The 24,973-nt window shown below is 41.5% G+C and overlaps 1 protein-coding gene across 10 annotated transcripts in view; it reads left to right on the top strand.

The window, feature by feature from the left end:
• Positions 1–24,973, top strand: part of ANKRD44 (ankyrin repeat domain 44) — a 239,429-nt gene that overhangs the window by 33,553 nt on the left and 180,903 nt on the right. For all 10 annotated transcript variants that reach the window (XM_034654901.1, XM_034654900.1, XM_034654894.1 and 7 more), the window contains one exon: positions 4,378–4,461. Coding sequence is in view for 8 of the 10 variants with exons in the window: in XM_034654894.1 (XP_034510785.1) it covers positions 4,378–4,461 (84 nt within the window). In the remaining 2 variants the exon portion in view is untranslated. The remainder of the gene's footprint in view (positions 1–4,377; positions 4,462–24,973) is intronic.

The raw sequence follows: 24,973 nt of genomic DNA, 5'->3' as shown, positions 1-24,973 counted from the left end.
GGAAGTATGTTCTGCCCTCTGGATCTGTTTGAGGAACTGTGCCAACATCCACAGCACATGGCAATCATTTCCAGTTTATACTTGCTAAGCATGCTGAAGAAATTTCAGTAATTGATGCTGAACTTATTGCATACCTCTCTTAAGAATTTCAGTTTCCGGGGCGCCTGGGTGGCACAGCGGTCAAGCGTCTGCCTTCGGCTCAGGGCGTGATCCCGGCGTTATGGGATCGAGCCCCACATCAGGCTCCTCCGCTAGGAGCCTGCTTCTTCCTCTCCCACTCCCCCTGCTTGTGTTCCCTCTCTCGCTGGCTGTCTCTATCTCTGTCGAATAAATAAATAAAATCTTTAAAAAAAAAAAAAGAATTTCAGTTTCCTTAGGTTATGATAACCAGTGGTTTCATGGTATTGTAATCCCTGTTTTTTTCCCTGCCAATATTCGTCTTTCCCAACTTTGACCCTTGTTGTGAGTTTGTATTTATTCAATCTTGTACCCTAACGCACACAGAGCACTAATATTTTGTATATGCTGGTGTTGAAGTGTGTGAAGCTTCAAAAAGAAATACCTGTACCTACCAAGGCTTAGGACTCTGTTCTTTTGTAGGTGAGACTTTGCTTCTGAACCTTATCAAGGTCAAGGCAAACACTGTGATAGATATAGTGGTTGCCAGATTAATGGTCAACAGAGAATAAGTACTTGACACTTAGGAACAAGAATATCATAATTAGAATTTTACCCCTTTCTTAAAATCATATAAGGGAGGCAATATTAAATGTATCTTTTTTCCCCCAAATATTTATTCTCAGGGTAAGTAGTCATTTAGGGAAAAATAAAACAGCAAGATCGGATTAAAATCCCAACAAAAAGGAATGCCAAAGTGCTGTTTAGGTATGTTTTATTTGTGAGGGTGGATAAAAAAAAAGAAACACCCATAATGTGGTTTATGTGTTTTTTAATATTACTTGCTAAAGAGTTACAGTAATTTAGTTCAAGAATTACATCTAAGCAAACACACAGGATCTGTCTAACAAAGCATGTATCTATGAAGTTCTGATTTAGAATCCCACGATGCTTGGATTCACAGTTGTAAGACAGTGATGTTGCCACAGTGGTGACCTGGCCCCGCTGGGGCTAGAGAACTCCGTCTAGCAAGACTCTGGGCTCTGGAGAACAAGCACTTTTCTCTTCCCCAGGGAGTGTGAGGGATTTTTATGTGAAACTATGCATATCTCTGTGTATACCTGCATGAGTGTCGATACAGTTATGTACGTATATGTGAAAATGCACGTACAGGTGGGGATATGTATGTGCAGCTGTGACTGCAGGATTGGAAGAGTTGCTTCTTCCCAGTGGATGCTGGAAATTCTGTGCATTGACAATACTCTGTAAAGCTGGCTTTTAGCAGAGTTGGGCACGTGTGTGCGCCATTCTGTGTGTCGATGATACCCTTCAAAACAGTCTCAGTGACTGGGCCGGGAGGTATTTGGGAAGCTCCCTGCTGAAGGACTGTGCTGGCATCCTTGTCTGGCAGCTTTGTCAGGGTGGCTCTCCTTGGGAACATTCCAACCATAGCTTAGAACCCTTGTCTTTCTTAAGAAGCGTGAGGACTAAAGCAATAGCATATCTGTATGCATTCCTTACACTCATGAGTGACGAGAGGCTTTGCTTAGCTCGCTGTGTTTCCTGACCAACTAGTGACACATGAACTATTGGGATGGGTTTGTTCTCAACTGTTAATTGATCGTTGTTGATTTAACACTAAAGTCTTGTCAGACTCTGCCCCTGCCCGTCATCGAAGTCCTGTAGCTATTGGGTTTGTTGTTTTCTCTTCAGGTTCAAAAAGGCAGAAAAGTACACGCAAGCATGTGGTCATGGCAAAGCAGACGGAGGATTATGGAACAGATAAACAAGTTTTCATATTGTTAAAATCCTGAGTTTGTGTCTGATTCTGTTGTTGTTGTTGTTGTTGTTTTTAATGAAATATGGTCCTTGCCATGGGGGCCGATAACCCAGAGACTTGGTTTTAAGAGGTGGTCAGAAGCATGTGGAAGGATCTTCTTGTCTTTAGGCGGATCAACCTGCTGACACCAAACTAGTAGAAAACTTACTTCTTTTCAAGACTTCTTTCCAGCTATTTAGCTGTTGGCAATTTGAGAAACTATCTTTGAATCGTACCCCTTGGCAAGAAGGTAAAATTGAGAGTATTTTGGGCAAAAGAAAGATATATCTGTCTGTCCACTTGCTAGAAACTTTTGTGGCAGGGGGAAGACTGCGGAAAAATTCCTGGCATATTGAAATATTTGTCTGCAACTTAACATTTTTATTTTTTATTTCATTTATTTGTCTTAGAGAAAGAGTGGGGGTGGGGCAAAGAGGAGGGGGAGCATCTTTAGCAGGTTCCATGCCCAGCGTGGAGCCCAATATAGGGTTCCATCTCACGACCCTGAGATCATGACCTGAGCCAAAATTAAGAGTCAGATGCCTAACCGACCGAGCCCCCCAGGCCCCCCTAAAACTTAACATTTTTAATATAGTGTTTCCTCAGGGAGTCTTAACTATATTCTACTGACAATACTTATATTGGTACCTGCAAATAACAAGAAACACCATCAGAACCTGTAAGAAAGGCAGCAGGAGGGTAAAAAAGAGAAAAGAAGATCTATAGGCATAGTGAGGACTGGGATTCTCATGTAGATAGCACAGGGACACATTGAGGCAGGTGATGCTGATGGTTTTACCTTAGGCCAGTGTTCTAAGTGAAGTTAGCATTTATTAAAAATAGATTCACAAGTCCCCACCCCAGATAGACTTACTCTGAATCTCCAAGGAAGGGATGTTGGAATATTGTTTTAACAAGCATCTCAGGTCATTCTCACAGTCAGACACATCTGGGAAACTGCTGTCATCTAATTGCTGACTAGAACTACCATAAAGGGGGTGCCTGTGTGGCTCGGTTGGTGAGTGTCAGACTCTTGACGCTTGATCTTGTCTTAGATCAGGTCATGATCTCAGGATCATAACGAGCCCTGCATCAGGCTCCACATCGGGCTCCACGCTAGGTGTGGAGCCTACTTAAGATTTGCTAGAGAGAATTGCACTCTATCTCTACAAAAAAAAAAAAAAGAACTACCATAAAATATTTCTAGAAGGTGTGAGTGTGTGTTGCGTGTGTAATTGTCAAAGCTTTTAATGTTTGAAAAAAATCAAATTCTACATTAGCAGTGTTAAGCATTTCTTAATAAAAATATCTGTTATTTGTGTCGGGTTGTATGCTTACAGAGGGTTTTCCCATGTATTATCGCATTTGTTCCTAATAGCAATCCTATGAGGGCTTGAACAGCAAAAATCATGCTCACACCCAGATTACACATGGAAATGGCCTCAGCACGTAGCTGTCAAGTGGTGGAGCTGGCTTTGAACGGGCTTCTTCACCACATGGGGCAAGCCCAACATCAAACCGACAGCCCACCACTTTTCCTCTTTTACCCCACACTCTGGTCATCAGGTTAATGGCAGCATTTCTGAGATACCAGGTTTTTTGCATGTCCACACCTTTGTACACCCTGATCCCTGTGCCTAGAATGCCTTTTCCACCCTGTTTGCGAGCTCATACTCAGTCACGAAGCTTCTCTAGATACACTCTTCTCCTCACCCTACCTACCCTCCAGGCAGAGCTAGTTTCTCTTTCAGCTTTGTTTCCATCATGCTTTATAAATCTTTTTACTCTCTTTTGGGTCTTGGGTAATATAGGTGAGTTCAATAATAATTGCTCACTAGTATCCCCCTTCGTGATCCCCACCCCACCATTATACCACTTACTTTGTATAGACAATGGAATCTAATCACATCGGAAGCACTCAGTGCCTTTAGCGTTGGCTAAAGCTACGGGAAGCATTTGAGAATGATTTCAAGGGCTTTCCAAACATTGACGAAGAAGTGTTCTGGAGGCCAGAAACTTGGCTTTTAACATCCTCTAGAAGTGGAATTTCTGGGGGTACCAGGGTACGTTGTCTAATGAGAGGTCGGGAACAATGGGGTCTGTATGCTCAAAACTGCAGATTTGGTAATTTCCTTGATGGGAAATTTAAGGGTGCTTCAAGGATGTCTTCAATTACGGGTGATTTTTATGTCATACTCATAGTCCCAGGCTAGCCATGACTCTCTGTTATGGCCTTCAAATTGTGTTACAGTTATTTCTTGAGGCAACTATTTCCCCCACTAGACCTTTAGTGAGGGTGAGTCTGAGCCATATTCATCTTTGTCTGCCAGTTGATAATTGTTGCATAAACTTTTGGGGAACGAATCTTGTAGCCACCTGCATCTGAATATGAACACATGTATTTAATTATAGTTCTAATTCAAAGTCTCCTGTGTTCACAGCCACCCCTGGTCCAGGCGATCTTCAGCGGAGATCCGGAGGAGATACGGGTACTCATCCACAAAACCGAAGACGTGAATGCTCTGGTAGGTGCCACGCAGGCCCTCTTCTCTGTTCCGCGGTCCCCTCTGGCATCTGGTGAAAGCTCTGGAATGCTTCTCAGAATGCTGTTTGTTAATCCACAAGATAAAATACATCTGGTTAGAATGGAAATCAATCATACATAAATACAGTTATCAAAATAGTAAATAGCAAATTTGTGATATAATAATATACGTGCTTCTCTATTAGCACATTTAAATAGCAAGATACAGCGGAAGACCTAATAATGAGCGTAATTGAAGAATAGTGATGAGCATGATTGATATTTTGTGTTGTCTGTGACCACACTAGCGTGGTGTGAACATACCTGTGATTTCTGCTGGTGACCAAGTAACAGTTACTGGTGACGCTACTGAGATTGGCTGCCTACTTACATAATGGAAGGAAATGTGAAATTTCCATCGGAAGTTAGTAAAAATAAAGATGTGCTATTTTTGCACCTAGAACCTCTGGCCTACAGCAGGGGTTGACCAACTGTGGTCTGTTACCTGTTTTTGTGCAGGCTACCAGCTAAGAATGGTTCTCATTTTTTTAAATGGCTGGGGGGAAAAAACGAGAAGAAGAGTAATACTTTGTGACACATGAAAATTACATGACATTCCAATTTCAGTGTCAATAAATGAAATTCCGTTGGCGCTCGGCCATGGCTACTTTCCCAGTGTGGCAGCAGAGTTGGGTGGTGATTAATGACAGAGACTGTGTGTGGCCCAGAGAGACCAAGACGTTTACTATCTGGCCCCTTTAGAGGGAAAGTTTGCTGACCTCTGCCCTAGAGGCTCCATGAACCTGGGACAAATGGGTGAACTCGGCATCCTGTGTGTACCCTGAAGTCGTAGGTAATACATGTCTGTGCTTGTGGACATGTGTCATGTGTATTTTCTGTGAACGAGTAAAGGCATTTCATCATATTCTTAAAGGGGCGTATGGCCCCCGGAAGCTTAAGAACCCCTAGATCAGGAAGTTCTTGAAATAAACAAACCTGCGATAAAGAAACGTGAGAAGAGTTAGTCAATAATTTACCCTTTTAATAGTTTCCTAGACCTAGATTGAACAAGCAGTTATATGCAGTACACGCTACTAATTCTCTCAATGGAAGTTAGCTACCTAACTGCTGTAGTGGTCGGGGAGAGGAGTGGGCTTTGGAGTCTCTAGTGTCAGGTGGAAACAACAGCGAGAGTCAAACGCGTCTGCAGCAGAAGAGCTTTGCCGCAGGGAAATGATGTCTGAGGTGGGGTCTCTCTCCGGTTGGCTGAATGCTTTATCCAGGAGAGCCGTTTCCTGACGTGCGGCCCTTGTTCTGTGGCAGAGTGCAGGTTAGTGTGGCTTTTTGAAAAAGCGTTTGGCAGCTTCTCCCCAGCGGGCACTGAAAACAACTGGGTGGTGTTTTATGACATTTCTGCAAGGTAAGCACAGATGAGGCCAGGGCCAGACTCCTCGAGAAGGCAGTTGGGCATTTGTCCAGAGCCTGTGGGACGTGACCTGGACTTCTGAGAGGAGCCGAGGCAAGCAAGCCGACTGTCCGGGTGTCCTGCCATCACTGGAATTGGCCTAGCCTATTTTGTGGCTGTGGCCCAAGCCCAGGCAAGCCCAAGGCAAAGTTAGTTACTATTCTTTTCCTGATGATTATGAGCAAACAGAACTTTTGTTCAGTCCTACATACTGAGAGAGATTGCACTGTCCTCTGAATGGCCTTTATTTCTCCTTAGGAAAGTGGCACATGGTTGGTGGCTGGTAAAGGTTAGGAAAGCTTGACTTTAGCTGTAACCTCACTGTATTTATTACTGAATCAGATAGGTTAAGTAGAGTAACACATAGACCCCAAATGTATAATTGCTCAAACATGGGAGAAGCTTAGTTCTCTTGTGAACAGATTAGAGAGGTGGCTTTTTTCCACATAGGGTCCCAGGTATCTACATGCAGCTTCCAAGCCCACCCAAGGGGTTCTTCTTCGGTCCAGCCAGCCAGAGGGAAAAAGGAGCATGGAAGGAGAGCACAGGAGGGTGTTGATGGATGATCTTGGAAGTGGCATAATCGCTTGCACACACGACCCATCGACCAGAACTCAGTCCCGTGCCACAGCTAACTACAAGGGAGGTTGCGAAATACCACATAGCTGTGTCCCCAAAGACTGGAGAACATAAATAATTAGCCATCTTGGCCTCACCAGTTTTTGGTACTACAGAATTTTAGGGAATTCAAGTGATAACACTTATTTGTCTGTGTAGTGTCTTTCTCACTTTAATTTACTGAGCTCGACCCAGTGCTGGGTGCTAGAGATACAGCAGTGAGATCACTCTTCATACTGACAGCCATTTTGAAAGGGAAGATACAGGACACTGTTAGGGGCCAGGTGAATCATGAGAGACTGATGAAGCAGTGTGCAAACTGACACCTAAGGGGTGCTGTTGCAGAATTTGGATGTGTGGGCTTCTGGATGCGCGCAGCAGGGAGGTGTGGGATAGAGGGAGGAAAAGCAATGCTTGAAGGAATGCCTGACTTCCATCCTGTGATGACATGGCTCCACGAGGTCCCAGGGCCTTCCTCTGCTCTCTCCTCTGTAGAACCCCCTCTTCATATCCCCATTTTCCTTCCCTCAGGTGAGGGTAAAGAACCTCATTTGATTCCCTACTCTCTTAGCAGATATGTTGGAGACAGTGAGCTGTTCTCTTAATGTCATGCTTTTCCTTTGTCAACACTTCTTTGGCTCAGTCCTGTTGACTGTCTTGCTGGGGGTGGCTTAGGCAGTTTAGGGAAAGTGATTGTTAACGAAGGGCATATGGAGATGGAAGACGAATAAGGGTTAGCAATCTAAGTCTGGAGCTTCACTTCAGGAGGGAGGAGAGGCCACTAACCAGTATATTTAAATGTCAAGGAAGGGAAAAAAATAATGGAGGGGCCTCCTGTTAACGGGAAGACAATATTTGTCTTCTTCCCTTCTCACCCTTTGTTTTTCTTTCTTTACCCATATTTATCTTTCTTTTTGTCCTAGGTTCTGAGATATATATATATTTTTTTTTTTTGCTTTCTTTTTTCTTCCCCACCTTCCTGTGTCTTTTGATGAGTTGCCTCTTCTTTGGTATAATTATCCTTCGATTAGGTGATCCTGATATGGGAAACGATCTCATTCAGCTTTGCCTCTCTGTGTTTTTCCAAACTTCATTTCCCGCTGGTAGGATTCATGGCCTCTATGTGTCAACCGAACAAAGTTATTCAATCTGTTGATATTTATTTTTTTCTCACTTCTCCACTGTTCCCATCCTGTCTGCCCTTTCAGACCTATTGTTTCCTCCATTGAGTTTTCCTACTTCTCACTTCCTTTCTGCTGCCTCTTCTGCCACCTTCCTACCCAGACAAGGAAACCTACGTCTGCTCTCACCTCCCATAGCTCCTTGTATCTCACTGACCACTTTACTTGAGCTATTTACTTTTGAGACACTATGTGCTTAATGACATGGAGGCTACGTCATTCATTCTCTTTTGCTCAATGGCCCAGTTCAGTCCTTGCAGCACATGTTGAGTGAATGACTAAACCTTGTTTTATTACTTATGTTGAGCCAATTTGTGGTGGCCTGTTTTTCATTTCTTCCAATGAGGACACATTGTCCAAGACTGTCTGGCTTTGTTAGTGTCCCTCAGGTCTCAGTTGTAAGACTGCAAGTTCTCTTTGTACAATTGAAAATCTATAGACAGATTTGAGGAGCCACTGAAGAATCAGGAGGGGTACTCTGAGTCTTCCTGTGGCTCCTCTGGCTAGTGGCATGCCAGGGCCTGGAAATGTGGGAAGACGGTTGTACACTCTGAGAAATCCATTTACATTGACCTACATGTGGCTGATAACTAAAGATTTTAGAAGGCTTTATCAGACCAACAAATTGAGCTCAAGGTGGAGCATCCAAATTCAAAATGAAAGCACAGATCCTGAAAACCAAAATTTGAAGTCAATAAAGTCATTTTGGGGATTACACTATGACAATATGACACCAACAGACAGTTCTACAGTGCCATAGTGGAATGGGGACAGAGATTATTAATTAGTGCCTGTTTTTATTAATATTATTAATACTACTAATAATATTATCGATTATTATATTACTAAATTATAATATATAATTTCATATATGATATTATAATATAATAATATTCTAATATAATATATTATTAAATTATTAACACATATTATTAATAATTTAAAAATTAATAATTAGTGCCTGTTATTAATAATTAATAATCATTTATTAGTGCCTGTCAGTGAGTGGTGAAGACAGGGAGGGAACCATTCCATGTGAGAAGGGGTTGAAGAAACTGGTGATGTTTTAGACGTGAAGGACAAGAGAACTACCTCAAATAGTTCAAATGTTGTCAAGTTAAAATGGAATGAGACTTAGCGTTATGTCAGTGGTTGTAAACTACAGAAAATATTTCCAGCTCAAAATAAAAGAAATAACAGAGCTGTATAAAGAAGTAATGAGCTGACTTGACACGTAGTAAACTCCCTAGAAGACCATGAGACTGATGGTCTAAAGGAGACCAGTTGTACAGCACATGGGCTACTCTCCTACCTTGCGCCCTTACCCGACATTGCTAATGGTTTATGACAGTTTTTTTTCTTTGAGTCTTAAAGACCAGAATTTATTCTTGGGACAGCACTATTAAATTGGAGTTGGCCTTTAAATAGAAACCGCCTTCCCATGCCTGGACTAGGTGATGTTTAAAGTCTTTTAACAACTGTGAAGGTCTACAATTCCAAGATGTGTAAGTCCCACGTGATAGCATACCCATGGTATTTATTTCTTTTTTACAGTATCATTAACAATTATTAATACACACACACACACACACACACACACACGCACGCACAACCATTATCATACCAAAGAAAATCAACAATAATTCCTTGGTATCTTCTAATACCCAGTGCATATTCAATTTTTTCTTGGTCCCAATAGCTTCAAAACAGTTTTTTTTGTTGTTTGTTTGTTTGTTTACAGTTGGGCTGTCCCCAAGTTGATTATTTTATTTTTTTATTTTTATTTCTATTTTTTTTTTAAAGATTTATTTATTTATTTATTAGACAGAGAGAGACAGCCAGCGAGAGAGGGAACACAAGCCNTATTTTTATTTCTATTTTTTTTTTTAAAGATTTATTTATTTATTTATTAGACAGAGAGAGACAGCCAGCAAGAGAGGGAACACAAGCAGGGGGAGTGGGAGAGGAAGAAGCAGGCTCCCAGTGGAGAAGCCTGACGTGGGTCGATCCCAGAACACCGGGATCACGCCCTGAGCCGAAGGCAGACGCTTAACGACTGCGCCACCCAGGCGCCCCCAAGTTGATTATTTTAATCCATCTAATTTATAGAACAAAATGATTTTGTCAAGCTGTTAATGTTTATTATTTTCCCTGATAGTATTTGGCCCAAGTATATGGGTGCATTTTGCTTGCACTCTCCAATTCCAAGATAGGAAGGGATGACATGTGAATATAATAGCATTACTCTTGAGGTGAAAGCTAAGCTTACATTGGCAAACAATTTATAGTGAAAAAAGGGGAGACAACCATTAAAGCTTTAGTTTTTAACGATAAGAATCAATTGGGTGGTATTCATCTGCTACTCTCACGATCCAAGTGGGAATAAAGAACTGGACCAACAATGTATGATGAGAGTTTTCTAAAAATAAAGAAGACAAATTACCAATAGTAAACTTGTAATTTGTACTCTGTGTGTGTTTGTGTAGGGGTGTTGTACCATTTCTTTATATCAAAATGATCATCACAAGTCTAGTTAACATCCATCACCTCACATAGTTACAAAAATCTTTTTTCTTATCATGAGAACTTTTAAGATCTATTCTCTTGGCAACTTTCAAATATGCACTATAGTATTATTAACTACAGTCACCATGCTGGATACTATATCCCCATCACTTATTTTATAACTGGAAGTTTGCACTATTTCTTTTAAAAGTAGAAGTATTTTTTGAATCCATGCAGAAGGGTGCAATATGGCTCTACCTAAAGATGCTTGAGTGATAAATTTAATGCCTTCTTTAAATTCTTCTCAGCTTGATTCTATTGTGTCAAATTCCCTAGAACGGTAGGAATACAGACTATATAGCACAGCATTTAAAAATTTTTTTTGTCAGAGCTCCTGGGTGGCTCAATCAGTTAAGTGGCTGCCTTCAGCTCAGGTCATGATCCCAGAGTCCTGGGATCGAGCCCCGTGTCAGACTGAGCAGGGAGCCGCCTTCTCCCTCCGCCTCTGCCTGCCACTCTGCCTACTTGTGCTCTCTATCAAATAAATAAATAAGTAAAATCTTAAAAAAATTTTTTTTGTAATTTATTTATTTGAGAGAGAGAGAGAGAGAGAGCATGAGCAGGGGGAGGGGCAGGGGAGAGGGAGAAGCAGACTCCCCGCTAAGCAGGAGCTCCATCCCAGGACACTGGGGTCATGACCTGAGCTGAAGGCAGATGCTTAACTGACTGAGCCACCCAGGCGCCCCTAGCACAGCCATTTAAGCTTCTAGATGTTTGCGTGTTTCCCCTCACTTACATATATCTTACTTGATTTTTAAAAACCTTTTTAAGAAAGAACTGATAATGGGGATTAAAACCTGAGATGTTTTGTTAGCCTAGAGACCTGAGCACTTTCTAAATTAGACCGAAATCAGAAACTGCTGGGAACAAGGAAGCTGCAGGCAGGAGCGGCAGACTCCGGTCCCGTAACTGACAGACGCGCGCCGACCCAGAGCTCACTGAGTGTTGCTAGGCAGGAACGCAGGCTCGGTGTGGCCCAGACTTCCTACATTTTTAAGAGAAAATACAGGAAATCACTAAATAGTTAAAGGTTGGTTCCAAAAAGTGATCCAACATTGCTGAGGCCAAAGAAAACACATCTGTGGGTCAAATCTGGCCTGCAGGCCACCGTTTTGCTAACCGTGGATGAGATCAGCAAATCTTCTGCAGTTTGGTTTCTCTGGCCACCTGGATCTGGAAATCTGAAGTGTGAAGCCAACGGCCTGGTGTTCTGGAGAGACCAGTGGCCTGTGTTCTTCCGACACTGACGGTACTTCTGGCTCACTAGCCTGTGGGGATGCTGGTGGTCCCTTCCTAGCTCCAGGAGGGGTGCTTTTTGTCCTGAGGGTAGGTTCCTCTCGCTCAGCACGCGCCTGGCAATACTGTCACATCTCCTGCTCCTTGTTGGACCACTGCCCAGGATGTGGGGCTGTGGTTTGGAAGCCATGACCTGTGTCCTGCAGAGAATGACTCATGAACTCCAGACGGCACTGAGCGGGCCGTAGCGAGGTGGCTTCACGGCCGTGTAAAATGTGTGAAGGCAGGTCTGGTTAGCATCACTGCTAATTATCCTCCAGGGGATGCCCGACAGCATCCAGCCCCGTTTCTCTAGCACTGGCCTTGGTGGTACAAGAGCCATCCTCCGTGGATGACACAGCTTACCAAGGGTATACGATTTGTACCATCCAGATAATAGAGATAGTTGTTTGGAACTCTGGAAACACTCCAAGTATAATGCCATTAATATTCCTCTGCTAAACGTTGTTACAGCACAAAGAAAAATCTTGCAATTAAAAGATGTTCATTGTAAATAGCTTGAGAATGTGAACATCTCTAGGATAAAGGGTTATGGCTTCCCCCCCATTTTAGATATTACATTTGAGGGGAGGATGTAAATATGAATAAATGAGCTATATTTTTCTTAGATTGAGAAGACTCAATGGTTTGAAATCAGTGTATAAATTCAGTGCAGTTGAATTTGCAGGGGGAGGACTTTGGTTCGGGAAACTTGAGATCTTCTAAACTTTAGTATCTGGAGGAATAGACGTGTGAGAAGACTCTTAAAAAATAAAATCAATGAAGAGAGAGTTTCACAAGATCTATTAAAACAAATTATAAAAGTGTAGCAATTAAAACAGTATGTTACTGGCACAGGAATAGACAACTAATTAATGGAGTGGAGACTCCAGAATTAGACCCAAGCGTATATGGACACTTGGTATAAAACAAAGGAAACCTTGGAATGACAGGGATAACATGGATTACTTAATAAAGGGTGTTGAGATGAATGGCTGATAAAAAGCTGAACCCTTCCCTAATTTCTTGTACCAAGATAAATCTAGAGGTAGAAAATAAAAAGATGAACGTAGTGGAATAAAAGAAGGGGGAGATATTTTTTTCAGTCTTGGTGTGGGGAAGAGCATTCTAAGTAGAATAGCAAAGATAAAAACCAAGATGGAAAATGTGGATACTTTGGATATGTAAAAACTGTGAACTTCTGTATATGAAATCATCACCAAAACAAGATTAAAGGATAAATCAAAGATAGGTAGACTATCTGTGAAAAGCATTAATATTCCTAATATATAAAAAACACTTGCAAATTATTTAGAGAAAGATTAACACCCCGCTAGAGAAATGGGCAAAGGATGTACAGACGGCACTCACCAAAGAAAAAATGCAGATAGTCAAAACATATATGAAAGGGTAGGCAATCACAGCTTCACCCGAAACCGAAGAGGTGAAGTAAAACAGCCCGTCAGAGCAGCAAAGGAGAAAAGAAGATCTCAGGGAGGGTGTAGTTGAAGGAACATTCTGAGACCTTTTCAGAGAAAGTTTAATTTGTACTCACCTTTGGCGGATTTGGCAGTCTGTATCCACATTCAGCTGTATACACCCTTTGACACAGCAACACAACTCCTGGGACTATACCCTAAGGGAGATCACTGGACAGGAAAAACAAAAAAACAAAAAACAGAAAATAAAATAGTTAAATATATATAAATGTTTTATATATATATATATGGCAAATATATATGTATTTGTTGCTTTGTGGTTTATAATAACAAGAAATTGGAATTACCAGTACTTTATTTCTTTTTTATTTTAAAGATTTTATTTATTTATTCGACAGAGATAGAGACAGCCAGCGAGAGAGGGAACACAAGCAGGGGAGTGGGAGAGGAAGAAGCAGGCTCATAGCAGAGGAGCCTGATGTGGGGCTCGATCCCACAATGCTGGGATCACGCCCTGAGCCGACGGCAGACGCTTAACCGCTGTGCCACCCAGGCGCCCCACCAGTACTTTATTTCTTAACTATACTTCAGTACATATATATGTGGCAATATTATGCTATCTTTAAAAAGGGTGGTTTATGTCGATTTTTACTCATCATGTATATTTATTGATAGGTAAGATCTTCAAGATATTTTTATGAATGAAACAGCCAGTTAAACAGAATATATCATACATATATGTAAATATAAGAAGGGGTCTAGAAGAGTATTCTCCAAAAGTTTAATTATAGTTGAACCTGGGTAGTAGGATTTTTGCTTTTTTGTTTTTTCCTTCATGTGTTACTGATATTTTTTGCATTTGCCATGTATTATGTTGATAAATGGAAAAACAAATACATTTATATAACACACACACACACACGAAAGCCAACAAACTAGCTTCCAAACTTGCTTATATTTCGTATAAGGGCGTGACTTTTTAAATGCGCCCATCCTATTTGTCTGTGTGTGGAAGTGTAGAGGATACCTCAGTGGTGTGGTGTTCATTACCCATAGTGACAGGCCGAGGGCTGTTCCCATCTCATGTTCCATTACAAGGGCCTTTCCTGTGGTATTAGCTGGAACCTGAGGAATGGTGGTAGGAGCTGTTGTCCCTTCAGTAGGGTTCTTTTCTTCCACCATCGTGTTTCCCCCTTTTGGAGGAATTTCAGGGAGGACCCCCGTTTTGATATTGAAGATGGAAAATGTATGAGATTCTAGATGTCCGTATTGTAAAACTGCACATCTTTTTATTTAGTTACATGAACAACATTTCATTTCATAAATTCTGGAAAAATAATTTTTAAAATTGAAATATAATTGACATATAACATTGTATTAGTTTAAGGTATACAACATAAATGATTCAATATTTGTATACATTGCAAAATGACCACCGCAGTAAGTCTGATAAACATCTATCACCATACATAGTAACGAAATATTTTTTCCCCTAACTACGAGAACTTTTAAGATCTACTTTCTTAGCAACATTCAAATATGCAAAACAGTATTATTAACTATAGTCACCACACTGTATATTATGTCTCCACGTTTTATTTATTTTACAACTGGAAGTTTGTATTTTTTGACCCCCCACCTATTTCACCTACCCTCCCCACCCCCACCCCCCACCCCTGGCAACCACCAATCTGTTCTCTTTATCTATGAGCTTGGTTTAGTTTTGTTTTGTTTTTGATTCCACATATAGGTGAGATCATACAGTATTTGTCTTTCTCTGCCTGACTTATTTCACTTACCGTAATGCTCTTAAGGTCCATCCATGTTACTGCAAATGACAAGATTTCATTCTTTTATTATGGCTAAATAATTTTCCATTGTATATATATACACAACATTTTCTGTATTCACCCATCCATCAGTGGACATTTAGGTTGTTGTTTTCCTACCTTGGCTATTGTAAATAATGCTGCAATGAACACGGGGTGCATATGTCTTTTCGAGTTAGTGTTTGTGTTTTCATGGGATAAATACCCAGAAGTAAAATTGCTGAATCATATGGTAGCTCTATTTTTATTTTTTTGAGGAACCTATGAACTATTTTCCATAGTGGCTGTAACAATTTACATTCCTACCAAGAGTGCAGAGGATTCCCTTTTCTCCACATCCTCGCCAACTCTTGCTATTTCTTATATTTTTTGATAATAACCATTCTGACAGGTGTGAGGTGGTTTTGATTTACATTTCCCTGATGATTAGTGATGTTGAACACCTTTTCATGTTCCTGTTGACCATCTGTATGTCTTTGGAAAAATACCTATTCAGATCCCCTGCCCATTTTTAAATTAGATTGGGGGTTTTTTTGCTGCTGGATTGTAGGAGTTCTTTATATATTTTGTATATTAACCCCTTAACAGATAAACGATTTGCAAATATTTTCTCCCATTCAGTAGGTTGCCTTTTCTTTTTTCTTTTTCCTTTCGTTTTGATAATTTCTTTTGTTGTGCAGAAGCTCTGTGGTTTGACATAGACCTGCTTGTTTATTTTTGCTTTTGTTGTGTTTGTCTTTGGTGTCAGTTTCAAAAAATCACTGCCAAAGCCAATGTCAAGGAGCTTACCACTTATATTTCCTTATGGGATTTGTATGGCTCAGGTCTTACATTTAAGTCTTTAATCTATTTGGGTTCATTCTGTGTGTGGTGCAAGATAGTGTTTATTCTTTTGCATGCGCCCATCCAGTTTTCCCAACACATTTATTGAAGAGACTGTCCTTTCCCCATTGTATATTCTTGGCTTCTTGATTGTAAATTAATTGACCATGTACATGTGGGTTTATTTCTGGGCTCTGTCTTCTGTTCCATTGATCTATGTGCCTGTTTTAGGCCAATACCATACTGTTTTGAATAAGACAGATATTTAATATAATTTGAAATCAGGGAATGTGAAACCTCCAACTTTGTTCTTCTTTCTTGAGATTGTGTTGGCTATTTGGGCTCAAAAAATAATTTTTGATCATTAGTTTCGGTTAGGATAAAAATTGAGTACACATTCCCAGACACTTCTTGGTTTTCTTTATTTTCTAATTTCTTTTACATTGAGAATATACTTGTAATCAGAAATTTTTTTAAAGCTTTGTGGAAAAGAGATAACATATTTTAAAAATGAATTGGGCGGAGATGATCATATACTTAGATTCTTCCTAAAAGACATGCTTAAATTAAAAGGATATAAGATATATTTTAGTTCGATTAGTTGTGCTGGCCCTGATTTTTACCAAGGATACATTATGTTCTGTGTCAAATGTTAAATAACCATAGAATTATGACAGCCAGAGGACTTTCCAATTGTAGTTTTATAGACATATTATTATTACAACCGGCTTTAAAAGAAAGAAAGAAATACAGAAAGCTTAAATGTAGATGTTACTCAGTGAGGGTGGAAGCCTAGGGGAGGGAGTGGGACTCTTCCTCCGGGAGGTTGCATGGCTGGTTATAGTCATGTCGCTGGCCAACTTTCTGCTTAGAAGGATGTCCCTGGCAGTTGGTCTAGGACAGTTATGGGTACTTGCTCTGTACTTTCTAAAGTCATCGGGAGGTAGTACAGGCTACCTTCTCCTTCTCCTTTAGTCTCTCTTCTTCAGCTCCTCCCTGGCTTTCCCTACCCACACATGCACAGATTCGCTTTCTGATATCACCTCTTCACAACCAAACCTGGTATTCCCTGCTTCATATAGTTTATTTGTTGACTTAATCTGCATCCGTCACACCAAAATGCAACTATGATGGAGGGAAAGGAACACTGGGCTAACCTCAGAGGCAGAAGCCTCTTCATCTACTCTGACCTCACTTCCCTGTCTGTACAATGGCCACCATAACACACTTTTTATATGGTTATAGTTAGGGAGATGAAATGGTGTATATTTATCTGTTAGGGTTAGATTTGGCTGCATTTGACAAAAAACCAATTATAGTAAAATAGTAGTTTTTAATAAAATAGAAGTTTATTTTACTATGAAATAGAAGTTCATTTATTTCCTTTGTACAAGTCTAGAGACAGGCTCTCCAGGGCTAGCATCGTACTTTGTGGTTATAGGAGCCGGTCTTTATCTCCTTTTTTGCTGCCATTCTTGGTGGGAGGCTTCTATCTCATTGCCCAGAATGACCACTTGAGTTCCAGCCATCACGTCCAAATTCCAGCTAGGAGGAAGGAGGTCAGTGGAAGAGGGGTGTGCCCCCTTTCTTTAAGGATCCTTCCACTAAGGATTGCTTACATAGTGTACAGAACCACATCAGATGGCCACGTACTCAGCTCAACAGCAGCATTTATCATGAAAGAAAGATGTGGGGGCAAATCAGCAGTCTTTGCCATGGTATATGAAAGACTTTTGTGACCTAGGAAATGCTTCAAGTACAAAACAAATTTATGTAAATCTCCATGAGGCAACCTCATATACATTCGCCCATTCGCCAAGTGTTTATTAACTACTTACTGGAGACGTGGCCCGAGGACCGGTGCCCCATACACTTCCTCATATATTTCTTAGTCAATTTATGTTGTCTCCAGAGAAAAGGGTTTGAGGAGTTCATGTAGTTGTGATTTCCCCCCACTCTGCCGAGCATGTGGAACCGAACATCACTAAGGTACTAACTATATCCCTTTCTTTGGGAGGAGGAAGGACGTGCCACGGGAGCACGTCGTACATGGCAGCCCTCTCTCTCAGCAGCATAGACTGCGTGTTTCTCCCTCCGGCTCGTAGAGGTCCTGGCTTTTGTCATCAGTGCTTCATGTCGATTTGCATCTTGTGTCCTCACTTACTTTGGATATATGCCCTTTTCCCTCTTTAAAGCACGTTTGCTGGCTCAGCTCGTCATCCTCTTGCCCTCTTCCTTTCACAGAGGGAACACTGTGTTTGAACAGGCATGTCTTTTATTTGGGAAGCAAAGATAGAAATAGATGGATAGGGATCGATCAGTGGGTGGGTGGCTGGATAGATGGATAAATATAGATAAGCCAGCAAACATGCATAACCTAATCGTCAGGCAGCAGTGTCCTTTACTGGCTCTTTCTCAGGGGGCCCCGGAATGTGCAGGACCCCTAAGAAAGTAGGATCTACAGTCAACAGGCTCAAGATACTCCATTTGGAAGGAATTCAGAGATGTCTAATATCCTTCATCCTAATCTTTCAGGGATTGATGGTAGTGGGTTTTCTTTTTTTTGATCTTGTTTTATTATGAAAATGTTCAAAGAGTCAGAAAACAGCCACAAAGCCACCACTGAGATGGAACAAACGTTAACACATCGCTGAATTTACTTAAAAAAACACAAAATGAAATTTTGTAGACGTAGAGATTTTCTCCCACAGAAATACATGATCCTTGTGTCATTCCTGTCTTGCATAAATCCCACCTTATCTGGGACACTGCCCCCAGTCTTTCTATGTAAAACCACCCCCTCCACCAGCCTCTAACCTCTTCTTGCTAGCCGTTTTCACTGCTTGACAGACATAGCGTATTTGTCTTCTGTCTGTCTCCCTCCACTGGCATGTCAGCTGGGCGAGAGCGGGATGTGGCTTTGACCCTGATGGTCACCTGCGTCTCCAGCGGGGCTGGCACAAGCAAGGAGCCAGTGAACAGAGCTGAAGCCTCTTTTAGGATTCCTGACCCATCACCTCCCTTCCTGCCTCTCTTCCCAGGAGGAGCCACTGGCGTGTGAAGTTTTATATAATCTTCCCCATCCTTGTCTTTATATAATCTAATTTCATTTACATCTACGTGTGTGCATTGTGTATACAACTCCAGAACAATAGAGGGTGTTGTGCATCTTTAAAAATATTACATATGCAAACTATTTATAGCCTCTGTCACTTGCTTTTTCTCACTCAACATTATGTGTTTGAGGTTTATCTGTGTGGCTGCACAAACATTTACTTCATATATTTCATATTCCTACAGTCTTCCTTTTAGGATTTTATCCCAGTGGGTCTATTTTTGTCCAGAGCCTTTTGTTTTTCAGTTGTTTTTAAAGATTTTATTTATTTATTTTAGAGAAAGAGAGAGAGAGTACCTGAGGGCAGAGAGGGAGGGAGAGGGACAAGCAGACTACATAGAGCATTGAGTCCGACCCAGGGCTGGATCCCACAACCCTGAGATCTTGACCCAAGCTGAAACCAAGAGTTGGTTGCCCAACTGACTGAGCCACCCACAAGCCCCTTGGCCAGAGCCTTTTAATATCAGGATATTGCCTTTCTTTTGTCAGGGACTCTCTGAGTTTGACCTGTGGTAACAATTGTACCAATTCTAGAAATGGGTTTGAAAATGGTTAATGTGGCAAATTTTGTTATATGTATTTTACTGTAATTAAAATATTTAAAAACTTACCAAATTGTATACTTGGGAAAAAAAATAAGTTAGAAGGGGAAGCAAGTAAGTGTGTTCGATAAGAATTGTACTCTTCGTAAAAATAAAATCACTGTAAATGGTATTTTTAGAGAGTGAATTTTACTTAGCGCCATTGTATAGGTTTACTTATAAAATTTTCTTTTTTCAAGGAATTATGATTTCGTTCTTGGTACTATTTTTTTTTTTTTGAGAGAGAGAGAGAGAGATGGGGAGGGGCAGAGGGAGAGGGAGAGAGAGAATCCCAAGGTGAGCGTGGAGCCAGGTGTAAAGCTTGATCTCATGACCCTGAGATGAAGACCTGAGCCGAAATCAAGAGTTGTATGCTTAAGCAACTGAACCACCCAGGCGCCCCTCAATCTTGGTACTTTAGAAAATAGATTTCCCTCAAAGAAGACATAGAGGTGGCCAACAGGTACATGAAAAGGTGCTCAACATCACTCATCATCAGGGGAATACAAATGAAAACAAGGAGTATCACCTCACACCTGTTAGAATGGCTAATATTAAAAAGACAAGTTGGTACAACCACTGTGGAAAACAGTATGGAGGCTCCTCAAAAAGTTAAATTCAGAACTACATTATGATCCAGCTATCCCACCTTTGGGCATATTTCCAAAAGAAATGAAATCATTATCTTGAAGAGATATCTGCATTCCTGTGTTCATAGCAGCATTATTAACAGGAGCCAAGATGTGGAAACAAACTAGGTGTCTGTGGATGGATGAATGGATAAAGAAAACATGATATACACACACACACACACACACACACACACACACGAATATTATTCAGCTAAATATCATTCGGTTAAAAAAGAGGGAAGTTCTGTCATTTGCAACAACATGGATGAACCTGCGGGATTTTATGCTAAATGAAAAAATAAATAGACTGAGAAAGACAAACTCTGCATGGCATCACTTATATGTGGAATCTAAAAATGAATGAATGAATGAATGAATGAATGAATGAATGAATGTAAATATGTGAGGTGATAGATGTGTTAAGTCCAGGCGGAAAATCTTTTCACAGTGTATGTAACTATCAAATCAGCATGTTGTACACTTAAAAATATCTTAACAATTTGTCAGTTCTATCTTAATAAGGCTGGGGGAAAAAAGAAAATAGAATTCCCTCAGATAAATCACATATTTCAATATATAGTCCCCCCATATTAGGAAAGCTTTAATGGCTTTTCTTTCAAGGAGGCAAAACTAGAGAACAAATATGTCAAGTTGCTTTACAGTAGTATTTAGAATTCTTGGTCTTCAACAAGATTCTAAAAGTCAAAGAAGTCTGTTTTTGCTATAACGTGACAATTTGACTCTAGACACAGGTACAGAATAACTTCAGTGCCTGGGTTTTCTTTAGTACACATGTAAGTATTCTCCTTCCGAGCTTCCTATTAAAAGAATACTTGTTAGAAGACAAGGTTTTATTTAAAAAGCATTTTGTAGATTTTGTAGATATAATTGAAAAAGTTAGGAAAGATCTTACCATCTGTAATTTTGAATAATGATTCAGTAGTCCTTGGCTAAATGTGAAATTGTTCTAGAAAGATCACATGATTGACCCTGTTTTGTATTTTGCTCATAAAAATCCATCAGGGCTGTGAATGAGTATCTTGTTTCTAGAGATGTAGTCAGACTTTAGTTAGTTATTTAGCAATTTCAAAATAGGTCTTGTTATGCATTTCCTAAATTTGGTCGGTAATTTCCTTGAGTGCCGTTAAACTTGAATATTTAAAGACAATATTTAATGCACAAGTTTTCTCTCTTCTTCTATTTAATCAGCAGACATTTACTGAGCACCTACCACATTCCTGGCATTGTGTGGGGGGCTGGACTATCAGAGGAATAGGACAGAGTTCCTGTCCTCCTGGGGTGTAGAATCAGGTGGTTGAGACAGATATTTAATCGAGCTGTCAAAGGAAATGATCAGTGCTACAATAGAAGTAAAAACGTTCTGTCACTGCACAGTCCCCTTGTGGCCAAGACTCTTAGTGCAATAGACTGACCAACCCTTGACAACAGTGTCAGGAAGTGCAGGGATAGGTGTCGGGGAGGGGATGGTGGGAGAACTTTTGAGCCCACCTACCATCTTTATCACAGTACCACGTAGAATAGTTTCACTGTCCTAAAAGTCCTCTATGCTTTGCCTATTCACCCCTTCCTCTCCTGTTTTATTGGATTTTACGTATAACCTAAGCAAGAAGAGTTTGCCTGAAGTAAAAAGCAGCTCCAACTTGACTATCACACCAGAGCCCCCCAAACACACTCCGAAATTACCGCTGACGTGTTAGCCCCTTTGGTCATCCATGCTTCTGTTTGAGAGCTGCTGTATTTAGCACAAATGCCCAACGTTGATGTCAGGATCTGTGGCATTAAATCCTGCATGTTAAACCAAGGAGTGGGGTGAATATGCTCATGGCCAAGTTTTTGGTCACCATCCTCCCTCCCTCCTTGACCACATTCGTCTTTACAGAAAAGTTGGAAGTCCCCAGACAGAACCACCTCTGTACTCCTGAGGGTTGGGGGTTTTCTGTGCTCCAGATGTCTGATTACAATACAAACAGACCTATTTGCTTTTAGGGAAGCAAATGTTTTCTGCATTCAACTGAGCTTGTAAAATTTCATTAAGAAGCTAATCATTAGCCCTGATTAAGTAAACACTGGATGTTTGGCATGAATATGTTAACTTCCTATTTCCAAGCTGGCTCAGCCTTCTCGAGATTACTAATTGTCAGCTGGGACCGATAATTTTTCAGTCACCTGTGCAGTTTTCCGCTCTATCATCACAGACAGTCCACTCCCCCATCCCCGTTCAACTGGGGAGGAAAACCAAGGCTCTCCTGAGCCCCAGCCATGAAACTGGTCCTCTACTGCGCATTAGAGGACTTTCTCTTGCAGTCTAAACAGTGAATCTCATTGCTGCCTGCTCCCATACAGGGCGAGAGACTAAATTCTGCGTCTTTTTCTAATTCACCTTGAGATTGCCACCATTTTCCATCCTTCCACATTTGCCTTTATAAACTTTTTTGGCTTTAACAAAGATCAGAGCTTTTCTTAGTGACATTACACATTCATATGTGTATGACTATGTGCTTAATATTAAGCATGTATTTTCAGACCTGGGAAAGAGCAAAAGATAAAGATGCACAAAGCTTAAAACAGTTGCTGACAGTGACTCAGACGTTATTAAAATTGTTACAGGTGTAACAAACTGGAGTGGTGGTAGAAAGGTTTTCTCTGGGGAAGAATACGTTAGACACTGTTTTTCCAAAGTGTGTTTCTCAGAGTTTCAAACAAATCTGGCAAGTGTTTAGAAGGGGAAAAAAGAGGTTTTTTGGCCAAATAAAATTGGGAAGTACTCTTCCTGCAAAATTCCTGGTGTTTTAGTGATTTACAGTGCATATTGACGTATTAAAGGCTGTGAGAATTTCTGCCATAAGGAAATTTGTTCAACTTTTTTTTAAAGATTTATTTATTTATTTGAGAGAGAGAGAGAGAGCATGCGGGGGGGAGGGGCAGAGGAAGAGGGAGAGGGAGGGAGAATCTCAAGCAGACTGTGCTAAGCCAGAGCTCAAGGCTGGGCTCAACATGGGGCTCAATCTCACGACCTCAAGATCACAGCCCAAGCCAGTATCAAGAGTCGGATGCCTAACCAACTACGTCACCCAGGCACCCCTATTTAACTTTCTTAAACAGTGTTTTGCAAAGTCATTTTGCTACAAATGCCTACTTTTTTCCCCTTAATTTTAATCGATCACCTGGAACTGACCATCAGAACCAGTGGAACACACTTGTACTTTGTTGTAGAATGAGAATCTCTGGAATAGTCTAGGCCAGTGGTTCTTGAACGTGAGTGGGCATCAGAATCCTGGAGGGCTTGTTAAAATACAGGTTGCTGGGTCTTACCCCTAGAGTGTCTGATTTGAAGAAGTCCAGGATGGGCTGAGACTCTGTATTTGTAGTAAGATCCCAGGTGATGCTGCTGCTGCTGGTCGGGCCCACACTTGGAGAACAGCTCATCTGTGGTCAAGCTGGAAGGAAAACAAAAGTTCTAGGGAGGGGCAGTGGTGCCACAGGGGTGCCACTAGACAGCGTGCAAGTTCGTGTGCTCCTGTAGTGTAGACCGACTGAGGCTGTACTATCCCAGGCACCGTTGCGAGCTGCTAGGGATGCATGAGTGGGGGGCGGACACAGGCCTGGTCTTTGTCTCCAGGTGCTTACCGGGTAGTGGAAAGGCAGGCAGGCACAGGACATGAGTCAGTGGGTCCAGATAAATTGGGAAGACCCCTGCGAAGGAAGCCACCAGTGTGCTTTGATCCTGAACAAGAGGTGGTCTAAAAAGATCTCTGGGAGGTGGCAGTGACATTGAAGCTGAGACAGGCCGTGAAAACCTGGGGGCCCTGAGACGATGAGGTTAATGTGTTAGCCAGGATAAAGACATGTGTGAAGGCCCTGATGGGGTGGGGGAGAGTGGCAAGTTACCGGAACAGAAAGAAGGCCAGTTAGCAAGAGAGAAAGTACAAGAAGGGGAGGTTGGAGAGGAGACAAGGAAGGGCCAGGTCAGCAGAGCTGAGTGATGGAACTTGGGTTTCATCCTAAGTGCAAAAGGCTCAGGTGAATATTTAAAATTGTGTCGTGTGAAGGAAGGGGTGTGAGGGGATGAGCAGACGCTGTGAGAGCAGCAGGAGGACGGTGGCTGGAGTCAGGGTAGAAATGGGGCTGCGGCTGTGGTCAGAGCCCCTGTGTACTCGTGGGCTCTAGGGGGCGCCACTCACATGCATTGCTTGTATCTACTAGAGGCGAAGAGACCTGGATGGCTTCCATATTATGGAGGTAGAATACAGGACTTGATGGTGGATTAGATGTGAGGCTCAACAAAGAGAGAGGTGCCAAGAATGACTCCTGGGCTCCTGGCTTGAGCAACAGAGAAGAGAAGAGGAAGAGCTGGAGGAGAAGGAGGAAGTGCCAGTTCATTTCAGAGAGGGGACAGAACAAAAGAGTTACTTTTCAGGAGACTTTGAAATGACCATGGCCACTGTTATTCTGCAAACAGTAAATGGCCTTTTGCTGGAACACAAAAGAAATGATGGGGTTTAAGAAACATTCTTATTAGAGAGTTGCCCTATATGTCACAAATCAATGGCTGCCTGGTTGCCCTGAATTAGAAAACAAATAAGGCCATTTAACACGAAACATAATGTTGTCTTTCTCTAATAATTCAGAGAGCACTTCAGAATCTCACAGAGACCGTTAGTGTTGTTGTGTAACAAACCACACCACAATTTACTGTGGAAACAGCCATTTTATTATGCTCATGGCTTTTGTGGGTTAGGAATTAAGACAGGGCCTAGCAGGATAGGTCTCCTGTGTTCCATGATGTCTGGGCTCAGCTGGAAAAACTTGTCCGCTGGGGGGACTTGACAGATGGGGGCTGGAGTCATCTGGAGATGTCTTCACTCCCATGTCTGGCAGGTGATGCTGGCTGTCAGCCTGGGCACCTACACGTGGCCTCTCCATGGGGTGCAGTCCCGTCTCACAGCAGGGTGCTGACAGGGCGGTTAACT

Source organism: Ailuropoda melanoleuca, chromosome 2 (assembly GCF_002007445.2).
Source record: "Ailuropoda melanoleuca isolate Jingjing chromosome 2, ASM200744v2, whole genome shotgun sequence".
Classification (NCBI taxonomy): Eukaryota; Metazoa; Chordata; class Mammalia; order Carnivora; family Ursidae; genus Ailuropoda; species Ailuropoda melanoleuca.
This window is presented reverse-complemented; position numbering and strand designations above follow the sequence as displayed.